At 46.9% G+C, this 25,070-nt stretch overlaps 1 protein-coding gene across 1 annotated transcript in view; it reads left to right on the top strand.

The window, feature by feature from the left end:
- LOC124544653 (UDP-glycosyltransferase UGT5-like) overlaps positions 1-25,070 on the top strand; it is a 125,181-nt gene that overhangs the window by 58,582 nt on the left and 41,529 nt on the right. Inside the window, exons 3-4 of the mRNA XM_047123267.1 lie at positions 1,550-2,130; positions 21,389-21,611. Of these exons, the coding sequence (XP_046979223.1) occupies positions 1,550-2,130; positions 21,389-21,611 (804 nt within the window). The remainder of the gene's footprint in view (positions 1-1,549; positions 2,131-21,388; positions 21,612-25,070) is intronic.

Here is a 25,070-nt window from a genome sequence, read left to right on the forward strand (position 1 = left end):
CAAGAACAAGTAATATCAATGCCTTAATACATTCGCGTACAATTATGTTAATATGGATGGCAATTTGGCTGGAGAGTTACCTATTTATTGTGCTGCGAGAAGTTGGATGTCCTCTGTCCCCTACGATTCTTTCCTGTGGGCGTCATCTTGCAAGGGCAGCAGGGAATATTTACGTCACAGCAAGCAAGAGTGGGGAGATTGGCGTAAGAGAACTACAGCTATGGTATGAGTACCGCTATTGGCCAATATCGGATCGTAATCACTTGTTTTTGTTTGGTTCCTGGCCTGCATAAAGATATCATACTCCCCCTTAGAGCAAACTATCCCTCCAGAAAAGTGTATGACATTGCATTTAGTACTACCTGCAACAAACGGACAAATTTAGCCACTGGATATTTGTTTTTTTTCCGTGCTTATAAAACATGTTATCACAATATCTGCACCTACGCCTTAGAGGATAGTCAGTTTCACGATAAGAACCATGACACACTGATTCGCATTCGGTTACACAGCATCACATTTCATCAATTCTCATCAACTCGTTACATCAATGTGATTCTGCGTGTATTCTTTAAGAGTGGAGACCTAGCTGAACGCCCTACACAGTTTGTAACGCCCAAGGAGTTCACCTTCGATCTTGATGCTCCGAACCTTAATCATCCTTCGGTGCAAATTAATAATTTGCTGTGGACACTTCTTGACTGTCGACTATGTCCATTTTGTGAAGTGTAATACATACATCCCACAGAAGGTTGATCTCTGCACCTCCCGGACATATTTCCTGTTTCCCTCCTGATGTACGTGGTGAGTGATTAGCAGCCAGTTAACATTTTCCTATCAGAATTATCAAAGCAACACTTAAAAGTCAGCCTTACTAAAGACTGAACTTGCGACCTCGCTCTGAAGTGGTTCAATGTGAGTTGTGACTGTGAGATGTTAATATTTGTTTGTCCGTGACTGACCAAGGAGCATGGTGTAAGAAGAAGTTCTAAAAATGTGATTGGTGGCTAAATTCCTGCGCTGTCTTTGGGAGATCTAAGTATGGATGTTTTGGCTTAGACACACACCTAACACCCCTCACATACTCGCAGATATATTCATCTACAGGAATAGCTTTATTCTTTATTGAAACCCTGAAAATAAGCTAGCGTAAGTATGAAATTTTAATCAAAATATCGCACAGGCATGAACATATTGGAGTATCATTCAGTCAAGGTGTAACACAATTTTCGTCACTGTATCTGCCATTCTCGAACTAATATAAAACACGTGTCTTAGATTTATAACTGAAAACAAAATGTGTATATTCCCTTTAAGAAACAATGTCTGTAGTCAGAAGCTTATGAAAGTATCTGCTTTTCCGGCGTCAATTTAAACGGCTTGTGGGAAGTTTTGAATCATATCAAAATGAACTTATGGAGTGTCCCAGAAGAGTCGAGTAAGAAATTGGAGTTTTAAGAACGGTGCACTTGTCCAGTTTTGAAACTAGACATCTCGCCTGTTCGCACAAGCTATGCAATTCAGCTCACTGCGTCCTTTTTCTTTTCAGGTGATCTCAACGCATTCGACGATATCGCCACAGGTCCCTTACAAATGGCGAAACAGTTTCTTGACTATGCTGAAAAAATGTGTCACGGGTTTCTGAGAGACGAACGTGTACAGAAGTTGCACAAGTCAGGTAAAAAATTTGACGTCATTATTTTGGAGAATCTCTTCGCAGAATGTGTACACGGATACGCTCATGGCCTGAAAGCACCTGTAATTCTGCTTTCAACTTTCGCGGGAACGGACTGGATGGCCGACACGGTGGGAAATCCGAACCCCTATTCTTACGTACCGAGTCCATTCCTCGCGCTGGGCACCCACATGAGTTTCCTCGAGAGACTTGAGAACACACTTGTTGGGATAGGAGGAAAAATCGCCCGACAATTTCTGTATCTACCGAGGCTGGATGCAATTTTACAGACGTATCTGAAGGATCCGTCATTGCCTTCGCTGTCGGAAATCGAAAGACAGACGTCGCTTTTCCTGGTTAATTATCACTTCGCCCACGGATGTCCTCGGCCACTTGTACCCAACATGGTGGAAGTTGGAGGGCTGCATGTCGGGCAACCAAAGAAGCTGCCCCAGGTAAGCTCTGGCGACTAACTCGAATGCTACAACTTATCGAATCTACACCGAGGTGACAAAAGTCATGGGACAGCTATATGCACGTATACAGATGTCGGCAGTATCACATAAGCTATGAAAGGGTAGTGCCCTAGCCTAGCTGTCATTTGTTACTCAAGTGGTCCATGCGAAGGGGTTTGCGATGTGATTATGGTCGCACGATGCGAATTAACAGACTTTGGACGCAGAATGGTAGTTGGAGCTAGGGGTACGGGACATTCCATTTCGAATATCGTTAGGGAATTCACTATTCCGAGATCCAAAGTGTGAAGAGCGTAACCAAATTTTAGGTATTACCCCTCAACACTGACAGCCCAACGACCGAGAGCAGCAGCGTTGGGGTAGAGTTGTCGGTGCTAACAGACAAGCAGCGCTGCGTGAAGTAACCCCAGGAATCACTGTGGAACGAACGCACCAGGAACGTATCCGTTAGGACAGTGCTGGGAAATTTGGCGTTAATGAGGCATGGCAGCAGACAACAGACGCGAGTGCCTTTGCTGACAGCACGACATCGCCTTCAGCGCCCCTCCTGGGCTCGTCACCAAATCGGTTGGACCCTGGGTGACTGGGAAAACATGACCTGGTCAGGTGAGTCCCGGTTTCAGTTGGTAAGAGCTGAAGGTAGGGGTCGAGTGTGGCGCAGTCGCCATGAAGCCATGGACCCAAGTTGTCAACCAGGCGCTGTACGAAGCAGTAGTGGCTGCGTAAGGGTGCGGGCTGTGTTTACACATGGAGTGTACTGGGTCTCTGGTCCAGCTGAACCGATCTTCTACTGGAAACGGTTACGTTCGGCTGCTCGCAGCCATTCGTGGACTTCATGTTCCCAAACAAAGATTAAATTTATATGAATGACAATGCGCCGTATCACCGGGAAAAATTATTCGTGATTTGTTTGAAGAACATTGAGGACAATTCGAGCGAATGATCTGGCCACTCATGGAACATTTATGGGACATAACCGAGAGGTCAGTTCGTGCTCAAAGTCCTGCGTTGGCAATATTTTCACAATTATGGACGACTATAGACTCAGCATGGCTCAGTGTTTCCGCAAGGTACTTCAGACGACTTGTGGAATCCATGCCATGTGTGGTTGTTGCACTACGCCGGGAAAAACAATATCCGACACGATATTAATGGTTTCCCATGATTTTTTTCACCTCAGTTCATATGTTGTTCTTTGAACATGTATATTTTAGTAATTATATTCACTGCTTGGTTTCCTCCTACAGTAGTTTTTTAAAATGTGTTTTGCACAGCAATCCTTGTGGCCTAAATCATTCGTACTGAAATATTATCAAATCCATGCGTCTTTTTTTATACCTGCAATATTTGTATAGAGAACCTCTGGCACTGTCTTTTGAATGTCTGTCTCATTATTAAATATCTGTCTGCATCTTTAACACCGGTGCAGAGGGAAATAGGAATTATTAAATAGTAAAACTCTAGAGAAAATATGCAATGGTTAACGTGACGAAAACCTATCCTTCCAGCTAAGTTTTTTTTTTTAATTTGCCCCTTAGCGCGTTTTTGAAAATCATATGTCGTGCGTACCTGCTTTTCGTTTATATCTGAGAAGAATGGAGTGCATTGATTCATATGCTACTTGTCATAAAATGAATCAGTTTAGTTAGACACCTTAAAACATTCGACATCAAATACTTGCACAGATGTCGTACACGGTGTCTTGGAACGGTTAACGAATATCGTTTAAAGTAAACGACTCAGGAAGGAGTTGTGCATATGTCCCGCTGTCAGTGACAAAGCACAAGTCTCCAAGTTGCTAGATGACGCCGTTAATGCCCGTACCGGTTTTAATGTAGAACACTCAGACCCAGTTTTGGAGCACGAGCACCATCTGGGTAGAGACGAAAGTTCAATCTGGGTCTCTCTGGCATAGCTGCTGTCCATTCAGTATCCGCTAGGTGTAGCGGACCTAGTTTCTGATTCAAACTGTTGCTTTATCTTATCCCCTGTCACATGTACTTGGTACAGAACGTAAACCAAACCCAACGGCAATTCACTTTATTAAACTCCATAATTTGCTAACCTGTTACGACGTGACTTATTGAGTATATTGTTGCAAGTGTTGCAGCTTATCAGCACCTCAGAGTACAAGTATACACAATGGAATTGAGGATGCAGTCGAAATTACCACATTTGTTTGGACGGAATCTAAAAAATGGCAGCCTAAAATTTGACACGATTCCTGCAGTAGAATAATTCAAACAGTTGCAGTGAAACAACAAACACAATAGCAAATTATTTGTCATGTCTGACAAAAATTGGTGAGTGAAGAGTAGAGAACCTGTGCCATTATGAGCACAAGCTGCGTTCATACCACATTTCGGATGGTGGCAATGCCGTGGAACGTTGCTAGATTTCCGCCCCCTCCCAATGTGATGTGTCAGTGAACAGAGGAAAATTGGCCCGTGACTTCGTTGGCTTTCCCAGCGTGATAAGCCTTGAGAGTCTCATCCGGTTTGGTGCCGGATCCTACAATCAACTTCATTCAATATTTCGGCGATCCAGCTGTTCACCATCTTCAAGAGAACGCTACTGTTGCTGCTGCTGCTGAGTCCCGCTGAAAACTGATACCAAGGCTTTTTTCCTTCTTTATTGTATTTCAATTGCCCATCGGGGTGGGCTGGCAGTAGCATATGCGCTGCTCTTCAGCCGAAAGACATAGAACAAACAATAGAAGACAGTTAAAAATATACAAAGGAGAGAATATGGTGAACATAGATATAAAACAAAGGGGGAACATCATGGAAGGCAACAGACAAAAAAAATGGAGATAAAAACCGTAAAAAAAGCAGCGCACACAAAAAAACCACACACTGGGACAATTGAAAGAACACGAGGCACAGTATGACCAGAGCATAAAAGTATCGATGGACGGCATAGGACATAATGTAACACTGACGGGGAACCTCAAGGCAGTACACAATTAAAAACCACACCTCTCGACGCACAGGAGAAACAGCACTAAACACAACACTGATGTGGCACACTGATGATGATCAAAACAGAGGATCTGCCAGGCTCAAGGAGATGAGGGAGACTGGGAGAAGGGAGGGAGGGAGGGGAAGAGAGGGGAGGAGATGGGCGGGGGGCGCGCGGAAGAGGGCCAGGTAGGGAGGGATGTGGGAAGGAAAGAGGCGAGGATGGGGTGCAGGAGGGCGGGGGGGAAGGAGGAAAATCCGTTCTGGGAGAAGGACGGGAGATACCAAGGCTGCAGAACGTCGTCTTATATAGGTATATGGTATATGGCGCATGCGCCGCCCACCACAGTTGCTGCCCTCCAAGACTGGGCAGGTGGCGCTGCTCCTTGTAGAACACCGGCGGCAACCATATGTCACACTGAAAGACTATTTTCACACGCTGACTGGCTACGTCCTGCCAAGAGGAAATTCATTGTTTCTATTAATCAAGTTGTCTGCCCACCTAATATCAATAATGGGGCAGTAATCAGCTCTGCGAAAGATGATTTGGGGCCAAGGTAGCGTGGCACATGTGAAATTCTGTGCCAGTGTGGGTGGGGCTTACATCTGCCGCTCAGTTCGCACAGTTCAGGGCAGGCACGTGGAACGTCAGCGTCATACGAGGCTACAACAGCAGGGAAACCCGGCTGCAGCAGAACGAGGGACACGCCATGAAATTCGACGAGAATGAGTTAGTTCCCAACACTTCCGGTTCTTGGGACCGTCTTTAAAAAGAGGTAATTTGACAGACAACTTGATTAATAGCGACTATGGCTTACCTTGTAGCAGGACGTGAATCCCTACAGTAGTCCGCATGAAAACAGAGTTCTATGGAGCCAGTACGGGTGTGAAAGTAGTCTCCGAGTGCGATATGTCGCTACCGCCGGTGTTCTCATTACGGCGCCGCCACTTTCGCAGTCTCGGATGGCAGCAACTGCGGTGAGCAGCGCATGCGCCGTGTATGGCACGGTCACCCTAATAGGGCGACAGCCTGCAGCCTTGATCTCAGTTTTCAGCGGGACTCAGCAGCACCAGCAGCAGCAGCAGCGTACTCCCGAAGATGGCAGACAGTCCGACTGCAAAACTATTGAATCTACTTGATTCTAGGATCCTGCAGCAAACTCGAAGAGGCTTTCAAGACAACTGCCCTACTTGTAAAATAGCAGCAAATTCAAAACAGCGCAATTGTCTTAAGTAAAGAATCCAGGATGACGGAACTGAGCACACCCCTGTGACAATACAGCTCACTTCTGCTAAGTGTGAATTGGCAGGAAATACGAATGCCCGTGGTTGCGAGGCCACTTGTATCACTGGGTTTTCCGAATTCAAGAAGACAGATCTGAAGATACGAGCACATCCTGCACGTATGCCAGGTCACTCATATAAAATTCAGTATAGCGGACTGGAAACCCCCTACCATGGTCGCAATGCTCACAAGAGCTCCAGACTCCTCAGTGTCTCCTCCCACCCCTCCACACACACAGCTGTATACACGTCAGGTATCGTCACATAGCCGTAGACGACAGGCAACAAATCCCAAGCTTAGAATCCAAGGAACCAAATGTCCTAAGTTAAAAATTGCAGGAAATTCAAATTCCGTTATGGTGGAACTGGCTCCTCCGTCCCCGCCACCATTGCACCATTCCAGCCCCCTCCCCCCTCCCCTACCGACCACAGGCACCAATTCTCGAGTCTAGAACCGAAGGGTCCACTCGTAGAAGCTAAAAATTGCGGGAAGCTGTAAATCCACTACTAGCATGTTGTTCGTGGTGACAAGGCAGTAACGTCCACGACTCTTCTGGTATCACAGCCCATCTGTCCTAAGTTAAAATAATGGAGTTAAAATATGAACGATTGCTCTGGTGATTAACTAAAAGATAGACATAGATGAATGGAAAATCTGTGTTGCACATGAATATATAAAAACAGATCGACAATTGCAGAAAGTAAAACGGAAAGGCCGAAATGTGACTAATTAAAAGAGATACGAAGATGACTGAAGAGATAAGTGGGCGTAGACTGCCAGGGAGAAGGGCATACAAGAGAACGCAGCATTTAAAGGTAGTGTGTAGGAGGGGTTTGTGTAGGTGAAAGTTTGGAGGAGGGCTGCGGAAGAGAGGACATGGAAGCAGTTTTGAACCAAGATTTAAGAAGTGTACGAAGGGTACTGGAGGAGAAGGGAGCTCTGACGAGGAGATCTCCTAGATCTGGTAGGATGGGTATATATTAGAGCAGATTTCATGGTCGGGTAATGGAAGGACATTAAAGTTTCATTGGGAGAGGATGAGGAGGGTATCAAGGTATAGTGTTGGGGAGTGTGGTGGTAGAGGCGCGACAGATTATCACGATCAATCAGCAGGGGCGAAATTTGGGGATGAGTAGTGTCGAGTTTACAGGTAATGTAGAATATCTGGAGCCATTAGAGCTGGAAGAATAGGCTGGTAAATTTTATAAGTTGCTAGAGGATGCAGGTGGGGAAGTTAAGCAGATCTGAAAGGCTAGACAAAGTGTGTGGCGTTCAAGGATCTGTAGGGCATGATAAAAGGAGGGAGGAGCGGAAATCCATGTCACATTTCCGTAGCAGAGGATGGTCAGATTTGGACTTTGTAGGTGTGGAGGGTTTTGGAAGGGTACAATCCCAATTTCAACTGGTTAGTAGCTTTAGTAATTTTAATCTATTGTGGGCTTTGTGTTGAATGGTTAGTAAATGGGCCTTCCATGCTAGCTGGCGATCACGTGTTAATCCAAGGTATTTTAGTGTGTCAGTTAACTCAAAAGGACAGCAGTCGTAAATGGTAAGATAAAAGTCGTGTGAATGGAAGCTGGGGGTGGTTCAGCTTCTGTTTATTGCCTGCATTTTGGTTGACTTGATTTTAAGGAGCGATTTGTTGCACCAGGCTGTGAACTGATTGAGATGGAGCTGGAGGGATCGTTGGGATTTCTGGAGGGTAGGGTAAAGGGCAAGGAAGGCAGTGTCATTGGCATACTGGAGGAGATGAACAGGAGAGGGCTTTGGCATATTGGCAGTGCAGATGACATACAGTAGAGTTGAGGGGACAGAACCTTGGGATACACCTGCAGTGTGATGGAAGATACAGGAGTTGGTGTTGTTGATAGCGACATAACATGGATGGTTAGAGAGAGAGGAGACGATGAGGCGGACATAATTTATAGGAATTGAGCTTAAAGAGGACTCCAGGATCCCATACATGGTCATAAGCTTTCTCAAAATCCAGGGAGACAAAAACGGCGGATTTGCGGTTGTTGTTTTGGCGGAACAGGAGAAGAATAAGGTACAGGAGTTGGTCATCAGAGGAGAAGTTGTGGCAGAAAACACAGTGATGTACAAAAATGGGTAGGTGTTGTAAGTGTTTATGGATATGTCAGGATAGAATGGACTCAAAGACCTTGCTGAACATGGGAGTGTGGTTGATGGGATGGTAGAAGGAGGTGTTAGAGGCCAGTTTATTAGGTTTGAAGAATAGGAAGATTCAAGAGGTTTTCCATCTCTCAGGATAAATACTAATGTGTAGGATTACACTATAATGGGTGGGTAGGATTTCCAGGAAGGAGAGGGGTCATTCATTCAGGTTTCTGTAGTGATGCAGTCATGACTAGGAGCTGTGTTGTGTTTGTGATGGAGTGTCTATTGAATATCTTGTGTTGTTACTGGAGTATTGAATTCTGTCTGTAGGATGTCGTCAAGGTACTGGAAAGAGGGGGGGGGGAAGGTGTTGTATGTTCATGGACTGTCGTGAATAAGGAGTAATAAAAATGGGGGTCGTCTGGGGTGGTGAAGGTTTCAGAGAGGTAGGACTCAAAGTGGTTGGCTTTGATTAAGTTTTCAGAGAGAGGGTGATTATCGAGCAAAAGGGGATAAGTGGGAGCAGGATTGTTGTCAGTAAGGTCGTGAAATACCTTCCAGTATCTGGAAGAGTTTATGGGCAGTATGACATTGAGTTTTGTGCATGTTTGGCACCAGATGCAGCGTTTCTTTGCATTCAGCAGGAGTCGGATGTGTCGTTGTAGTTGTCAGTGGCATTGAAGTGTGTCTTGGTCATGGTTCTGCAGGACGGATTGCTAAAGGCGATGGGATTGACAGAGGAGTAGAAGAGTATGAGGAGGAAGCATGAGACAGGGTGGATAGATGGGTTTCGTCAGAATGTGGTGACGTATAGCGTTTGACAAGATCTGTTGTATGTAGCTGGCGGCTCAGTGAATGTCATGGGGGTGTTGGAAGGATAAAGGATGGCTTTCGAGTTCGGTAGCGATGAATTTCCTTTAGGCATCTCAGTTGGTACAGGTGTAGTTCTGGATGTGATGGAGAGAGCAGTGGGAGTGGGTGCACAGGTAGGGTGCGTGGTGTAGGGGATGGTGAGTAGGACATGTAGATGGTCGCTTTGAGTAGGGTCAAGGAGGTTAGGAGAGATGAGGATAATATAAGGGGTGGATATGCTTTCAGGGCAGGTATGTAGTGGGAGAGGGACTAGATTTCAGTATGGGACTGGCTATGAATGGCAAGGTCAGTGGCAATAATATACATTGAAAAGGTATGGCCTTTGTGGGTGATGAAGTTGTGTGGAATGGGATGATGTGGTCAGATATAGTGGCACAGGTAACAATTATGGTTTTGAGGAAGAGAGTGAGGATAAGGTGTTTGGTAGAAGTGTTGTAGAGAGGTTGTGGATGAACAGAAATGTTCTTGTGGTGGCCAATAGCAACTCCACCTCGGACCATGGGGACCAGATTATCTGTTCAGTGGAGGATGTATGGTAAAGTGCAGGTAGCATGATGAGGTTTGCAGGAAGGTTTCATTCAGGATTAGCATACCAATGTGGTGTTGGGAGAGGGTGTGCATGAAGAGGTGTTTGATGGCTGACAAGGAGGGGATATTCTGCAATAGGATATTACACTGATGTAACGCCCTGATTTACGGAGAGAAGGGATGATGGGTGGCTTGGATGGGTTTAAACTAGAGTGTTGAGATGGATGAAAAGAATGTGGACCTGGTTGTGGGAATAGGTGACTTGTGTGGTGAGGTAGAACACAGAGTGGGCAGCAAGGAAAATTTGGTGTAGGATGCATGGCCCTGGAAAGTTTGAATGTTTTGAAGAACTGTGGGCATAAAGCAGGTGTCTTCAGCTGGGGGAAGTGGGTGGAGGGAGTTGTTGGGGTGAAGGAGGTTGTCAGTGGGTTCGATGGGAACCAGAATGCATCAAAACATGCGAACTTACATACACATGGCTTGTTCCCTCTAAATGAAACACATTTATACAAAGTGACAAATACTTTAAGACCATCGCAATCGGTATCAGTACAGATGACAAAATGAACGATATCTTACAGAAGTAGTGGCTAATAGCTTCTTTGTATGGAGCATTTCATGACAAAAAACTGTCAGCAGTGCCAGATACATGACCCAAGTGCCTCCCGTCGGATGAAAAGGTGAACACAGTAGCTGGGAGTGGGCCAATGGGATCTCTAGAGCACACTGCCTTCTTAGCTACGGTATGCATCACGTGGCTCTCTCCAGACAGCTGTGGGAACTCGAGATGCCGCCACCAGAGGCTGTCCCCAGCTGGTCGCCGCAGCTAGGAGCGTCACACATCCTGCCCTAGGACACACAGCAAGCTGGCGACAGCAATCGAGATCTCTTGGCTTGCAATTTTGGTACTGCATACGTGAATGTGTGCCACCATAAGATGCCCTGACATACTACTTGTCTTTTTTGTTATATAAGGGTATATAGTGGCAAAGACTATCCTCTTCGATTTTGTCCTCACATCTATATTCTTCCTCTTCGATGACGACTGTTATGAACAAACAGATTATGTCATCCAGAATGAGATTTTCACTCTGCAGCGGAGTGTGCGCTGATATGAAACTTCCTGGGAGATTAAAACTATGTGCCCGACCGAGACTCGAACTCGGGACCTTTGCCTTTCGCGGGCAAGTGCTCTACCATCTGAGCTACCGAAGCGCGACTCACGCCCGGTACTCACAGCTTTACTTCTGCCAGTACCTCGTCTCGCAGGAGAGCTTCTGTAAAGTCTGGAAGGTAGGAGAGGAGGTACTGGCAGAAGTAAAGCTGTGAGTACCGGGCGTGAGTCGTGCTTCGGTAGCTCAGATGGTAGAGCACTTGCCCGCGAAAGGCAAAGGTCCCGAGTTCGAGTCTCGGTCGGGCACACAGTTTTAATCTGCCAGGAAGTTTCAGCTTGTTTCATCATGGGGTGTGCTCCCCCATCACCAGTAGTGGCTAAGCTGTTCATAGAGGATTTCTAAGAGGAAACTGTAGAAACAGCCGCATTAAAACCCACATGTTTTTCAGGCATGTTGATGAGACTTATGAAGTATGGCTACACGGGAATGAAGGGATTCAAGAGTTTTTTCAAAATCTTAACTCTCTGCACACCAGCACGAAATTCAGTATAGAGATGGAAGAGAGTGGCGAACCCCCATTTTTTTGAAATTCTAGTCAAGCACGAAGTGGATGGCACTGTGGGACACAGTGTGTGTAGGAAAACGACCCACACTGATCTGTGTGTCCACGCCCCCAAGCAGGCATCGTCTTTCACAGCATGAGGGTGTGCTATGTACAGTGTTCTGCAGGGCCTGTGCAACATTGGACCCACCGAGGGAGCTCAACCAACTTAAAGATTTAGCCGGCCGGAGTGGCCGAACGGTTCTAGGCGCTACAGTCTAGAGCCGCGCGACCGCTACTGTCGCAGGTTCGAATCCTGCCTTGGGCATGGATGTGTGTGACGTCCTTAGGTTAGTGAGGTTTAAGTAGTCCTAAGTTCTAGGGGACTGATGACCTCAGAAGTTAAGTCCCATAGAGCTCAGAGCCATTTGAACCATTTTTTTCTTAAAGATTTATTCAAGAAGAATATATGTAGTGATAGGCAAATCTGAAGAACTTTCAGGCAGAAGTTATGGGTTCAGCAAATAGAACACTGCAAGGAGGATAAAAAAAATGGCATTCTGTCACACGCTGACAAACTATCGATCAAAATTGGCAGGATCCCAAATCATTAAGTGGGCTTTCCCTCCACCTCAGAAAATCAGTGCACTATTAGGAAGGATTAAAGATGATTTGCAGCTCCATAAATTGGGTGTATAGTATATTCAGGGCAAATGCGGTAAGGCATACATCGGCGAGACTGTACAGGCAGTCAAGAGAAGGTGCAAGGAGCACAGGAGACACTCCAAAGTTAAGCAACTAACAAAATCTATGAGTGCAGAACATTGCATGGCTACACAGGACTCAATGAGATGCACTGAAGGACAAGAAATCGTATCACCAAAAACTAATTAATGTAGACTAATGGAATTTCGGGAATCCATTTGTCTAGGCAACATATCGAAGTGATTAACATTCTAAAGTCAGTGGTTAATGTATGCGCGAGATAAGCCATCGCATATATGAAATGCGGGTTCATAAGTAACTGGTGTAACCACCAGAATGTTGAATGCAGGCTTTGCGTTGTACAGGTGTTGGATGTCAGCTTGTGGGATAGAGTTCCATGCCTGTTGCACCTGATTGGTCAATTCAGCGACGGGTAATGCTGTTTGTGGATGATACTAGGGCTGTCGTTAGACGGTGTCGCATGTGCGCTCAATTGGAGACAGATCTGGTGATCGAGCATGTCAAGGCAGCATGTCGACACTGTGTACGGGTTGTTGGGTTACAACAGCGGTATATGGATGATTGATGATTGTTATCCTGTTGGAATGTACCCCCCCCCCCCCCCCCCCGCCCACACACACACAGGAATGCAATTCATGAATTGCAGCACAATGTGTCACATCATCAGAACGATGTACAATTTTGCAGAGTGCACAGGATAACCATGAGAGTGCTCCTGCTATGATACTCGAGGAGTGGGTCTCGTGTGTGTAGCACACAGACAGGTTGGGTGCAGGTCCTCAACCGGTTTCCTTCTAACCAGCACACAGCCATCGCTCGCACCAAGGCAGAGCCAGCTTTCATCAGAAGACACATGAGACGTCTTCACTACTGCCCTCCAGTGAGCTCCACTGATGTCGCTAATGGTGGTGGTTTGGGGTCAGTGAAATGCCCGCATGCTACAGGCCATCTGGGTCGGAGTTGTCCTTGTAGCAATCTATCTGTAACTCTCTGTTGTTACTGTGATGCCAACTGCTGCTGAAATTTCTGCTGATAATGCAATACAATGCGAAAGAGCCATACACTGAACACGGCGATCTTTCGTATTGGAGCCTCGTCTTCTTGGAACCGTATATTCTTGCGACCACCGCTCCCAGCAGTCATGTACAGTGGCTACATTCCCGCCAAACCTTTCTGCAATATCGCTGAAGGAACAAATGGTTCAAATGGCTCTGAGAATTATGGGACTTAACTACTGAGGTCATCAGTCCCCTGGAACTTAGAACTACTTAAACCTAACTAACCTAAGGACATCACACACATCCATTCCCGAGGCAGGATTCGAACCTGCGACCGTAGCGGTCGCGCGGTTCCAGACTGAAGCGCCTAGAACCGCCCTGCCACCCCGGCCGGCGCTGAAGGAACATCCAGCTTCTTGTAGACCTATTACATGACCTTGTTCAAACTCAATGAGGTGTTGGTAATGGCACCTTTGCCATCTTAAAGGAATTCTTGATTAAGATCAGTTGAGCAGGTGAAATCTCGACTGTAAGTAGTGCTCATCACCGTTACAGCCTGCATTTAAAGCAAACCTGATATGGATCCCCATAGTGCGCTACTGGAGCCACTCTCATGCGGCTGGCCCGGAACGTGCCTGACACCTTTCGTTTATGCTGCACATCTCCTTCCTGGTGTTGCGGTTTTTCTCTATCAGTGTACGAAGAAACGAAAGTGGCTGAGCTTTCCGAAGACCTCGTAAGCCTTCCGACATGTGTTCCTGTCCCATTCCTGCTTCACACGCTGTAAATGTTTAACCTGACATGATTTTAAATGTAGGGCAACTTGAGTCTTACCAGTGGCATTTGTGGTGGGGAGGGGTGTTGGAATTTTTTAAACAAGGAAGCCGTGACTGTGAGTTATAATACCAGAGAGTTGGAGGAAATTGTTTAGATACCTTTTTAAACCGGGCTACAACCATTTAGAACTGAGCTCTTGTATTTGGCAAGGGCTTTTTGATATCAAGGGTAAAACCAATTTAGCATTCTGGATTTTTGTAGGTGGCCATATTTCATTTAATACTTAGCACAAGGAATATGGCAATCATGCAGCATGTGCTCGTACACTCAGGTTCGCCATCTTGAATTCTGTACTTGGCACAAGTGACCTGACAAGCATATGGTCTGTACTCATATGTCCAGGTACACTGTCTTGGATTTTCCTCTGATTCAACAATTGCTCTTCTTGGATTTTTTAATTTCCCGTCAATGCACCCTTAGCATAAGTGACCTGTGCTCTTATAGGGCTGTGCTTAGTCCGCCATCTTGGACTGTTTACTTAGGACAATTTATTGGACCACTCCGAATTTTCATTGTTTTCAACATTGCCTATATCCAGTGTCGTCAGAGAGGGAAGGGTGGGAAATGTGGCAACGTTGTACGACTAAATCATCGACGACATCGGCAGAAATCTCACAAGAATACAGCATGTTCTTGGAACGGCACAGTGATTCTACTACGTAGAACGTACTATGTACAAGAATTCCACGTACGTAATGTATGTTCTAACTTTCCTGAAATAAACCGAATGATGTCTGAGACATTGTTAGTGCCAACGAATACCAAGGAAAGTGTTTTGATTGAGATCTGTCATCTTGTAGGGCGAAAGCATCGCCTACTGCACTGGCATTACGACGTACAGGAAGAGCAAACGCGGCATTTCTACAGACCGAAAACAGCTCGATCGCCTTTCGAAAAGATCAACAGATCTACCTGTGCGTTTAAGATCTGCTCTACACTGGACGGCTTATTATTTGATTATAATCTGCTGTATGACGATTCCTCGTATCCTAGAAACACGGAAACACGTACAACATACAGTGTCTAAAGTGACTCTACCTGCTTCCAAAGTTGCTCAGTTCAAATGTGTTAGTCGACGAAAAACTGGAAACTTCTGGCGCTAAACTAGTGGCAACTGACGCACGGACTAGTGTTCACAAAAACGTTATGACATTACAGCTGCATCTACGCAGAAGCTCCTCAAGCCACTGTAAGGTGTGTGGCGGAGGGTACCCTGTACCACTACTTGACATTTCCCCTCCTGTTCGACCCGCAAATAGAGCGAGGGAAAGCGACTGTCTATATGCCTCCATATCAGCCCTAATTTCTCATGTCTTATAATCGTGGTCCTTACGTGAAATGTATGTTGGCGGCAGTAGAATCGTTCGGCAGTCAGCTTCAAATGCCGGCTCTCTAAATTTTCTCAATACTGTTCGTACATGGTATTACATACTTTCATACAACCTGAAATTGCTTACAACTTTCTAATGCTGAAGTCAAAGCAAGTTTTCGAGTCGTGCTGAAAAGAGGCAGACAAAAGACAGTGAAAAAGGTCATGTTAATAGTAGGTGCTAACAGCCACTGTAAACGCATCAGTCACATTTGTTGGGTGGAAACCTAATGACTGATTCTCTGGAAGGCAGTGAACATTAATGTGGTGAGAACGCAACTAAGCGACAATCTGGTACCTGTTTAGATGGTTCAAATGGTTCAAATGGCTCTAAGCGCTATGGGACTTAACATCTGAGGTCGTAGGTCCACTACACTTAGAACTACTTAAACCTAACTAACCTAAGGACAACACACACAGCCATGCCCGAGGCGGGATTCGAACCTGCGACCGTTGCAGCAGCGTGGTTCCGGACTGAAGCGCCTACAACCACTCGGTCACAGCGGCCGGCTCCTGTTTAGATCCAAATACTGAAAGTTACCTGTTTTGTAGCTTTGCTAGTGTGGGGTGGAATAATTGAATTTAATGATGTTTCTGATAGCGTTTCTTCTGATAGTATTCGTATATATGCTCTATATGGAGAAAGTGTGAACCAGGAATCAGCAATGTTTAGCTGCCGCTTGCCGGCTACTGTGGCCGAGCGGTTCTAGGCGCTTCAGTCCGGAACCGTGCTGCTGCTACAGTCGCAGGTTCGAATCCTGCCTCGGGCATGGATGTGTGTAATGTCCTTGGGTTAGTTAGGTTTAAGTAGTTCTAAGTCTAGGGGACTGATGACCTCAGATGTTAAGTCCCATAGTGCTCAGAGCCATTTGAACCATTGTTAGCTGCCGCTTGCACGTGACTTCAGCACGCACGTGATGTATGTCTTTCGGTTGCTCGTCTAGTCATCAAGCTTGCCCCTGCCTGGTGCCGTGCTTGCAGGATCTTTTTCCGGCCGCAGCGATGACGGAGATTCGATGTTTTACCGGATTATATTCACGGTACACTCGTGAAATGGTGGTAGTGGAAAATCGCCACTTCACCGCTATCTCGGAGATGTTATGTGCCATCGCTCGTGCTCCGACTGCAACACCGCGTTCAGACACACTTACATCTCGATAAGCTGTCATTGTAGCAGCAGTGACCGATGTAACAACTGCGCCAGACACTTGTTGTCTCATACAGTAAGGCGTCGACGATCGCAGCGCCGTATTGTGTCTGTTTACATATCTCTGTTTTTGAATACCCATGCCCATACCAGTTTCTTTGGCGCTTCCTTGTATTACACCCAGAATAACAAAGTAACTGCCATTTTGTGGTTTACAGTTGAGTCACAACAGCAGCAAACAATCATAAAATGAGCCACGGGCAGTCTTCTACTACCTCAGGTGCCGGCTGCACCAGGCAATAAGAGTAGAGGACGCTTGCCACCGCCCTGATGATTGTTCTCGCACTTTTTCGTTGCTGGCTTTGTTCTCCTGTGCCGCAGAAGGACCTGAACTACTTGAAAATGTGTGCAGCAAAGTAAAAGGATTATTGCTGAACGTGCTAAGCAAACCCGGTACTTGAAGGTACCGAGCGGCGTGCCAGTGTATCCAGGACGGAAACACCCAGGTATTGCTGCCGTAACCATATACAGGGTGAAAAGTATTTGAAAAGTATTTAAACCGACAAACTCTGGGAGGCTGTAGGCGACATCAAAACAAATATTTTTCCCTAATGTCATTTTTTTCTATGAGGAGTATTTAAACCGAGTAAGATTTCTCTGGCGGCAAATTAATTAAACCAACAAATACTTTTCCATTTTTTATGACCAAGAGACAACACATTAACACAACCCAATTTCAATTACAGTAGATTTTCAAAAATGCCTCCATTGACACGTAAACAAAGGTTACACCGTGGGATCATGTTCTGTCTGACACGGGCAAAAACCCCAGGAGTACCCTGAATTGGTCCTGCTGCTGCTGCTGCTGCTACTATCCAGGCAACCAGATCCTCTTCTGATGCAACAGGAGTTGCGTAAACAAGGTCGCGCATTTCTCCTCACACAATAAAGTCCAGAGGGGACATATCTCGGGATCGAGCAGGCAATGGTACAGGATCACCTCTGCCAATCCACGTTTCTGGGAACCGTCGGTCCAGGAATCGACGCACACGACGACTGAAATGTGCCGGTGCCCCGTCATGTTGGAACCACATGCGTTGTCTTGTAGGGAGCGGGAAGTTTTCCAGCAATTCTGGCAATGCTCTGGCGAGAAAATTTTAATAGTGCCTGCCTTTTAATGACCTAGGCAGCAGATACGGCCCAATTAAACAGTCCCCGACAACACCGACCCACACATTAACGAAGAACCGCACTTGATGAGCGCTAGTAACTGTGGCATGTGGGTTATCCCCACTCGAAACATGGGAAATGTGCGTGTTGAAGACTTCATCACGCCCGAACGTTGATTCATCGGTAAACAACACAGAGGGTGAAAATGTAGGTTGCATTTCACACTGTTCCAGGTACCACTACGAAAACTGTGCTCTGGGTGGATAATCAAGTGGTTCCATGTTGTGGACACGCTGTAAGTGAAATGGACGTTACAATTGCTCTCGAAGGACTGTTCTTACATTCGTCTGATTTGTCCCTATGTTACGTGCAGCTGCACGAGTGCTGATTGTAGGATCCCGCTATCCCGCTCCACGTGCTGCGAGACAGCTTCCTCAAATTGCAGCGTTCTTACCGTGTGACGGTACCCCTGTACAGGTAATCTGCTAAATGACCTGGTTTCACGCAGACGTTGGTACACAGCAGCAAAGGTCGTATGGTGCGGGATACGGCGATTAGGATATTGTTGTTGATAAACCCGCTGTGCAGCTCGTCCGTTGTGGTGCGCTACATAGTACGCACCAACCATATCAGTGTACTCACTCCAGGTGTATCGCTCCAGTGGTAAACAGAGACAATGCACTACTACACTGGTGGACAGCAGTTGCCTACAACTGAAGAGCGTAATACGCCCTCTAACAACTAAAGATAGTAATACCACCTCTAACAACTGAAGAGCGTAATACGGCCTCCACCGGTTTAAATACTCCCCATAGGAAAAAATGACATTTGGGAAAAGTATTTGTTTTGATGTCCCCTACAACGTCCCAGAGTTTGTCGGTTTAAATACTTTTCACCCCGTAGAGTGCATAGATGGAACTGAACATACAAAATGACCGGTTCATGTGCTCGACTGTTGACCGAGTATAGGTCTGCATGGGTTTAGAAATAACTGTTGGAACGTGAGTTACCTTCAGTGTGTGTTGTCTCCGTTCACACTCGCCCTTTCCGTTAGCTACGGAACTAAGTGCATTACGACTGGCCCTTTAGACGCTTTTATCGCATTAAAAGTGGTACCACAAGCAAAATTGGAATTCGTGACAAGCGACCAATAAATAAACATGTAGTCAAAATATCCACGGGTGTGCTGCCGGTCTATAGTGACCAACGGGCACAATATTTCGGCGATCATACATGTCGCCATCATCAGGTGAACTGACGGACTGAGCTCCTGTGAACGTGCCGGCACGGAGATCCGTACGCTATGGCTGCTCAGAGGGAACTGGGTTCGGTCGCGGCGGCGGCAGATTTAAATACCCTCCGCCCGCGGCGCGCTCCCTCCGCCGTCCGCGCCCCGCGCCACGGTCGCGCGGTGGAACAGATTGCGACGGCGTCTGAGATGACGTCGGAGTGATGGCTCTGTCCGCCGTGGTCGTCACAACTATACGTTTGCTCGATTTACTCTTGATTAACCCGATCGCTGGTTCCCAAGCCTTGCTAAGATTATAGCCACAGTCACGGTTTATGAGGTCGTCATTGGTGCGAATTTCGATGGCCTCTCTAACAACGCTGTCCCAGTATCTCGACGTCTGTACCAGAATCCTCGTGCGGTCATATTCCATGGCGTGATTTTCCGACAAACAATGTTCAGCGACCGCCGACTTGCTCGGATACATCAGTCGAGTGTGCCTCTGGTGTTCACGGCATCGATCCTCGACGGTACGCATCGTCTGACCAATACACGACTTGCCACATTGACACGGAATCTGGTACACGCCGGCCTTCCTCAAACCGAGGCCATCTTTGGCGCTCCCCACCAGTGCACGAGTTTTATTCGGAGGACAAAACACAGTTCCGACCCGGTGTTTCTTCAAAATGTGGTTGATTTTCCCCGAGAGTGCGCCTGTATATGGAATAAACGCACTGCCTACCTCCTCCCTCGTGATTTCATCCATCTCCACAGGTTGTGCTGCAGTGGGTGGGCGGAGAGCACGTTGAATCTGCCACTCTGAGTACCCATTTTTTCGAAATACAGTTCTCAGATGTTCCAATTCCTGGGGTAGACTCTCTGCGTCAGAGATAGTGCGCGCCCTATCTACTAGAGTTTTAAGTACCCCATTCCTCTGTGAAGGGTGGTGGCAGCTGTCTGCGTGCCAATACAGATCAGTGTGTGTAGTCTTCCGATACACCCCATGACCTAGGGTGCCGTCAGCCCTTCTCTTGACCAAGACGTCAAGGAAAGGTAATTTTCCCTCCGTTTCAGTCTCCATAGTGAATTTGATGTTGGGGTGTATGGAGTTTAGATGTGTAAGGAAGTCAAGGAGTCAAGGAGTTTATCCATACCATGTGGCCAGATGACGAACGTGTCGTCCACGTAACGGAAAAAGCAAGTAGGTTTCCATACGGATGACGACAGGGCTTCCTCCTCGAAGTTCTCCATGTACAAATTCGCTACCACCGGTGAGAGTGCGCTACCCATGGCGACTCCCTCCGTTTGTTCGTAGTATTCTCCATTAAAAAGAAAATACGTGGAAGCCAAGACATGCCTAAAAAGTTCAGTGGTCTTCTCGTCAAACTTCTGACTAATCAATTCTAGTGACTCTCCTCACGAGGGAGGAGGTAGGCACTGCATTTATTCCATACACAGGCGCACTCTCGGGGAAAATCGCTCGCATTCTGAAGAAACACCGGGTCGGAACTGTGTTTTGTCCTCCAAATAAAACTCGTGCACTGGTGGGGAGCGCCAAAGATGACCTCGGTTTGAGGAAGGCCGGCGTGTACCAGATTCCTGTGTCAATGAGGCAAGTCGTGTATTGGTCAGACGATGCGTACCGTCGAGGATCGATGCCGTGAACACCAGAGGCACACTCGACTGATGTATCCGAGCAAGTCGGCGGTCGCTGAACATTGTTTGTCGGAAAATCACGCCATGGAATATGACCGCACGAGGATTCTGGTACAGACGTCGAGATACTGGGACAGCGTTGTTAGAGAGGCCATCGAAATTCGCACCAATGACGACCTCATAAACCGTGACTGTGGCTATAATCTTAGCAAGGCTTGGGAACCAGCGATCGGGTTAATCAAGAGTAAATCGAGCAAACGTATAGTTGTGACGACCACGGCGGACAGAGCCATCACTCCGACGTCATCTCAGACGCCGTCGCAATCTGTTCCACCGCGCGACCGTGGCGCGGGGCGCGGACGGCGGAGGGAGCGCGCCGCGGGCGGAGGGTATTTAAATCTTCCGCCGCCGCGACCGAACCCAGTTCCCTCTGAGCAGCCATAGCGTACGGATCTCCGTGCCGGCACGTTCACAGGAGCTCAGTCCGTCACTTCACCTGATGATGGCGACATGTATGATCGCCGAAATATTGTGCCCGTTGGACACTATAGACCGGCAGCACACCCGTGGATATTTTGACTATCAAATACGCCGGGAGAAACTCATGAATCACAATAAACATGTAGTTTTCCATTAGTTGTGGTAACATCAAGATGCTCTGCTGAAATAGCTTTCCTCTTCCGCAGGACATACAGAAGTTTTTGGACGAGGCCACAGACGGGGCGATATACTTCAGTATGGGCTCTAACGTGCAAAGTGCTCACTGGCCAGAGGTGAAGAGGTCCGCCTTCGTGAAGGTGTTTTCGCAGCTGAAGCAGCGAGTCCTGTGGAAATGGGAGACGGACTCCCTGCCCGGTCAACCGCCCAACGTGAAGACGGGCAAGTGGCTGCCGCAGTCCGACGTACTGGGTGAGTGCTGTCTGGTCCGCGTCACAGCGTCTCTAAGAACCACTCTGCTCAGTCATGTTAGGTACACAAACGACGTCATATAAAAAGTGTGAGCATCAGTTAGATCCTTTTTTAAAAAAAATAAAAGACCTATTTCTTCTTTACACGTTATTCATAGATTTGTCGCGTCCCGGCACAGCCTCACTACGCCAGAATGAAGTAAGTGCGAACTGCGTAGCGCAATCGGGACGTTAACGACAGTGAGTTAGTTATAAATTGCTGTCAGCCTTTATATCGGAGATGAGAGGGAGAGAATCTCCTTGGTTTGAAGCAAATAAGTTTCCTGAAAATAGGTTACAGAATTACAATAGGCAGAAAAAATTGGTTAGTTTCTATCACGTTTGTTCTCACATATACTTATGGGAGGTGTTGGACCATAAACTCCTTAGTAAGATTCAGTCTATTTATTCGGACTTGCTACTTCAAAGCTAATTGCCTGTACATATAAGAAACAGGCAGAAAGGAATCACTTGTTCTTGGTTAGCACTGAAATCTCTCTAAGTAATTGAGACAAAGACTGACAGCCTCTGTTCAACACTATTCCAGTGAAACTCTAAAAATCCTACTCGACCTGCAGTTCCTGAGTGTCCACCAGAGTCTATCACCGTGTCCTCGTAGTCGAAGTCTTTATCAGCTGTATCGGCTGCTATGGGCCTACTCGGCCCCGCTGGAGTCTCGCTGAGGAATCTCCAAACTGCCGGCACTGGCTCTGAATCTGCATCTGAATCTCTGCCTCTAGCTATTCCGCTGCCTGGCCTTTTATTTCGTTCCTCATTTACTTGGGTGCACACGAGTTAATTTGTTTCACACGACCCTTTCGTTTCTAATTGATCGGATTGCACAAGAATGCCTACGCTTCCACACGACACTCTCGTTTCTAATTGGTCGGCTTGCGCAAGAATGCCTTCGGTTCCAAAAGACACTTTCGTTTCTAGCTGCACACAACTTAATTTGGTTCCACACGAGTCATTTTCGCACGTGTCTGACACTCTCTCTCGCTGTATTATCGCCCTGGTGTTTGCGTCTTCGACTGCGGAAGTTTGATTCGTGCTGCTTCCTTTGGCAGGAAGTCAAACACTAAGTTATTTGATCAGCAAGCCATACTTGGCAGCCTCCGCCGCTTATCTTGTCCCTACGTCCTGGTGGACTATTTCTTAACGTCGGCTGTCTGTCTGTCTATGGAGCCTGGACTCTTATTATGGTCACAAAAGCAAGAATAAAAATTAAAATTTTCTACGGTCACAACAGATTTACCGTGTTCACGGCGACTACCGGCACTCCAAACGCCAGTAGGGAGGACGTGCACACAGAAACACATGTCGTGTGTTGCAATCCTCGCCTTCGTGATGTCAGCGACCTCTCGTACCAAACACTCCACGAGACACAGAAAGGGGAAGCCACCACGGTGCATGCTGTTGCCGCTCATCTAAAATTTCGTCTTTTATTTCGAATTAATTAATTACTTGCTGACTTAGTTTGTGTTTGGCAGTTTAAAGGCGACACTTTGTTTCCCACCATCAAATTGTAAATTGGTGCATGATTCTTAGAACAAACTGAATTAGCCACGTTATAGCTCGTCTGCAGGAGATATTCCGAAAGCCGCTGTATCTGTCAGAATGAGGTGTCTCTTTACTGTCTGCAAAGGAGCAAAGCAAATAATAGAAGCATTTGGATTCAGCACAGCCGAAAGAGGCGAACCGAACCACCGTCGTTCAAGAAGAAGTTGAGCCGATATTTGAACTGCGACAGTGCGGTGCTCGCAGGTTGTGCTTATAATGGCTAAAGCGTCAGAGCGGGACTCTGCCGAAATCTCCCCAAGAGGAAATTTGTGGTAAGGTGTTATGGAAGCAAACTGCGAAGGTTATCGGTGCCTAAGCTTACACGCTACTGAATCTAACTTAAACTAACTGACGCTAAGGACGACACACACACCCATGACCGAGGGAGGACTCGAACCTCCGACGGGGGGAGCCGCGCGGACCGTGACAAGACGCCGTGAACCGCGCGGCTACACCGCGCGACCCAAAGAGGCTACAGGAGGCCGTGAACACGAAGCGCTGTGGGAAGCTGTGAGCTGCGATTGTCCTCCAAGACAACGCTCCGGCTCATTCTGTTGTGCAGAACGAATTCACACAAATTGGTTCAAATGGCTCTGAGAACTATGGGACTTAACTGCTGAGGTCGTCAGTCCCCTAGAACTTAGAACTACTTAAACCTAACTAACCTAAGGACATGACACACATCCACGCCCGAGGCAGGATTGGAACCTGCGACCGTAGCAGTCGTGCGGTACCAGACTGTAGCGCCTAGAACCGCTCGGCCACTCTGGCCGGCGAATTCACACATGCTGCTCCTTTCGACTATCAAATCTTGCTTCCCCCCCCCCCCCCCCCATCCTCGCCACCGCTATCATTCTCCTGTCCTGACTTAGCACCCCGCGATGTCTTCCTTTTTCCTCAGATAAAGGAACCACTACGTTTCAGGCACTTTCTGAATGACGGCGAAGCGACGTTCGACGCGGAACACCTCCTGAACAATCGAAATTCAGACTTCTACAGCCAACGTTTCCACCAAGTAACCCATTGCCTCTCGTTCACCGGTAAATACTTGGCGATTATAATTAAACTGTCCCTATTTAACACGTTCCTTTTTCCTCAGATAAAGGAACCACTGCGTTTCAGGCACTTTCTGAATGACGGCGAAGCGACGTTCGACGGGGAACACCTCCTGAACAATCGAAATTCAGACTTCTACAGCCAACGTTTCCACCAAGTAACCCATCACTAGGAACATTGCCTCTCGTTCACCGGTAAATACCTGGCGATTATAATTAAACTGTCCCTATTTAACACGTTCCTTTTTCCTCAGATAAAGGAACCACTGCGTTTCAGGCACTTTCTGAATGACGGCGAAGCGACGTTCGACGCGGAACACCTCCTGAACAATCGAAATTAAGACTTCTACAGCCAACGTTTCCACCAAGTAACCCATCACTAGGAACATTGCCTCTCGTTCGCCGGTAAATACCTGGCGATTATAATTAAACTGTCCCTATTTAACACGTTATAAGACAAAAAACTAATTACCGTATGAGGACCAAACTTTGTAGCACTAATGTCAAGGACATGGGGAAGAGACACAATGCAGAATCAATTCAATTTAAACACGTTTATTGTGCTGCTACGGTTCATCACACCATTACATACCGGTATCATTACTGCTACAAAAAGGGCTCAATATGGCGGCCATCAGTGTGCAGACGAGTCTGAAAGCGGAGGATTGCATTCTGCACAGCAGAACGAAGCATGTCCATAGGTATGCCTCTTCTGATATGCGGCGCTTCATGTGAGCACATGTGTGGATGTTCCCCTGGTAGACGCTGTTCTTCACGTAGCCCCACAACCAGAAATCACAAGCAGT

The sequence above is a fragment of the Schistocerca americana genome, chromosome 8 (genome assembly GCF_021461395.2).
Source record: "Schistocerca americana isolate TAMUIC-IGC-003095 chromosome 8, iqSchAmer2.1, whole genome shotgun sequence".
Lineage (NCBI taxonomy): Eukaryota > Metazoa > Arthropoda > Insecta > Orthoptera > Acrididae > Schistocerca > Schistocerca americana.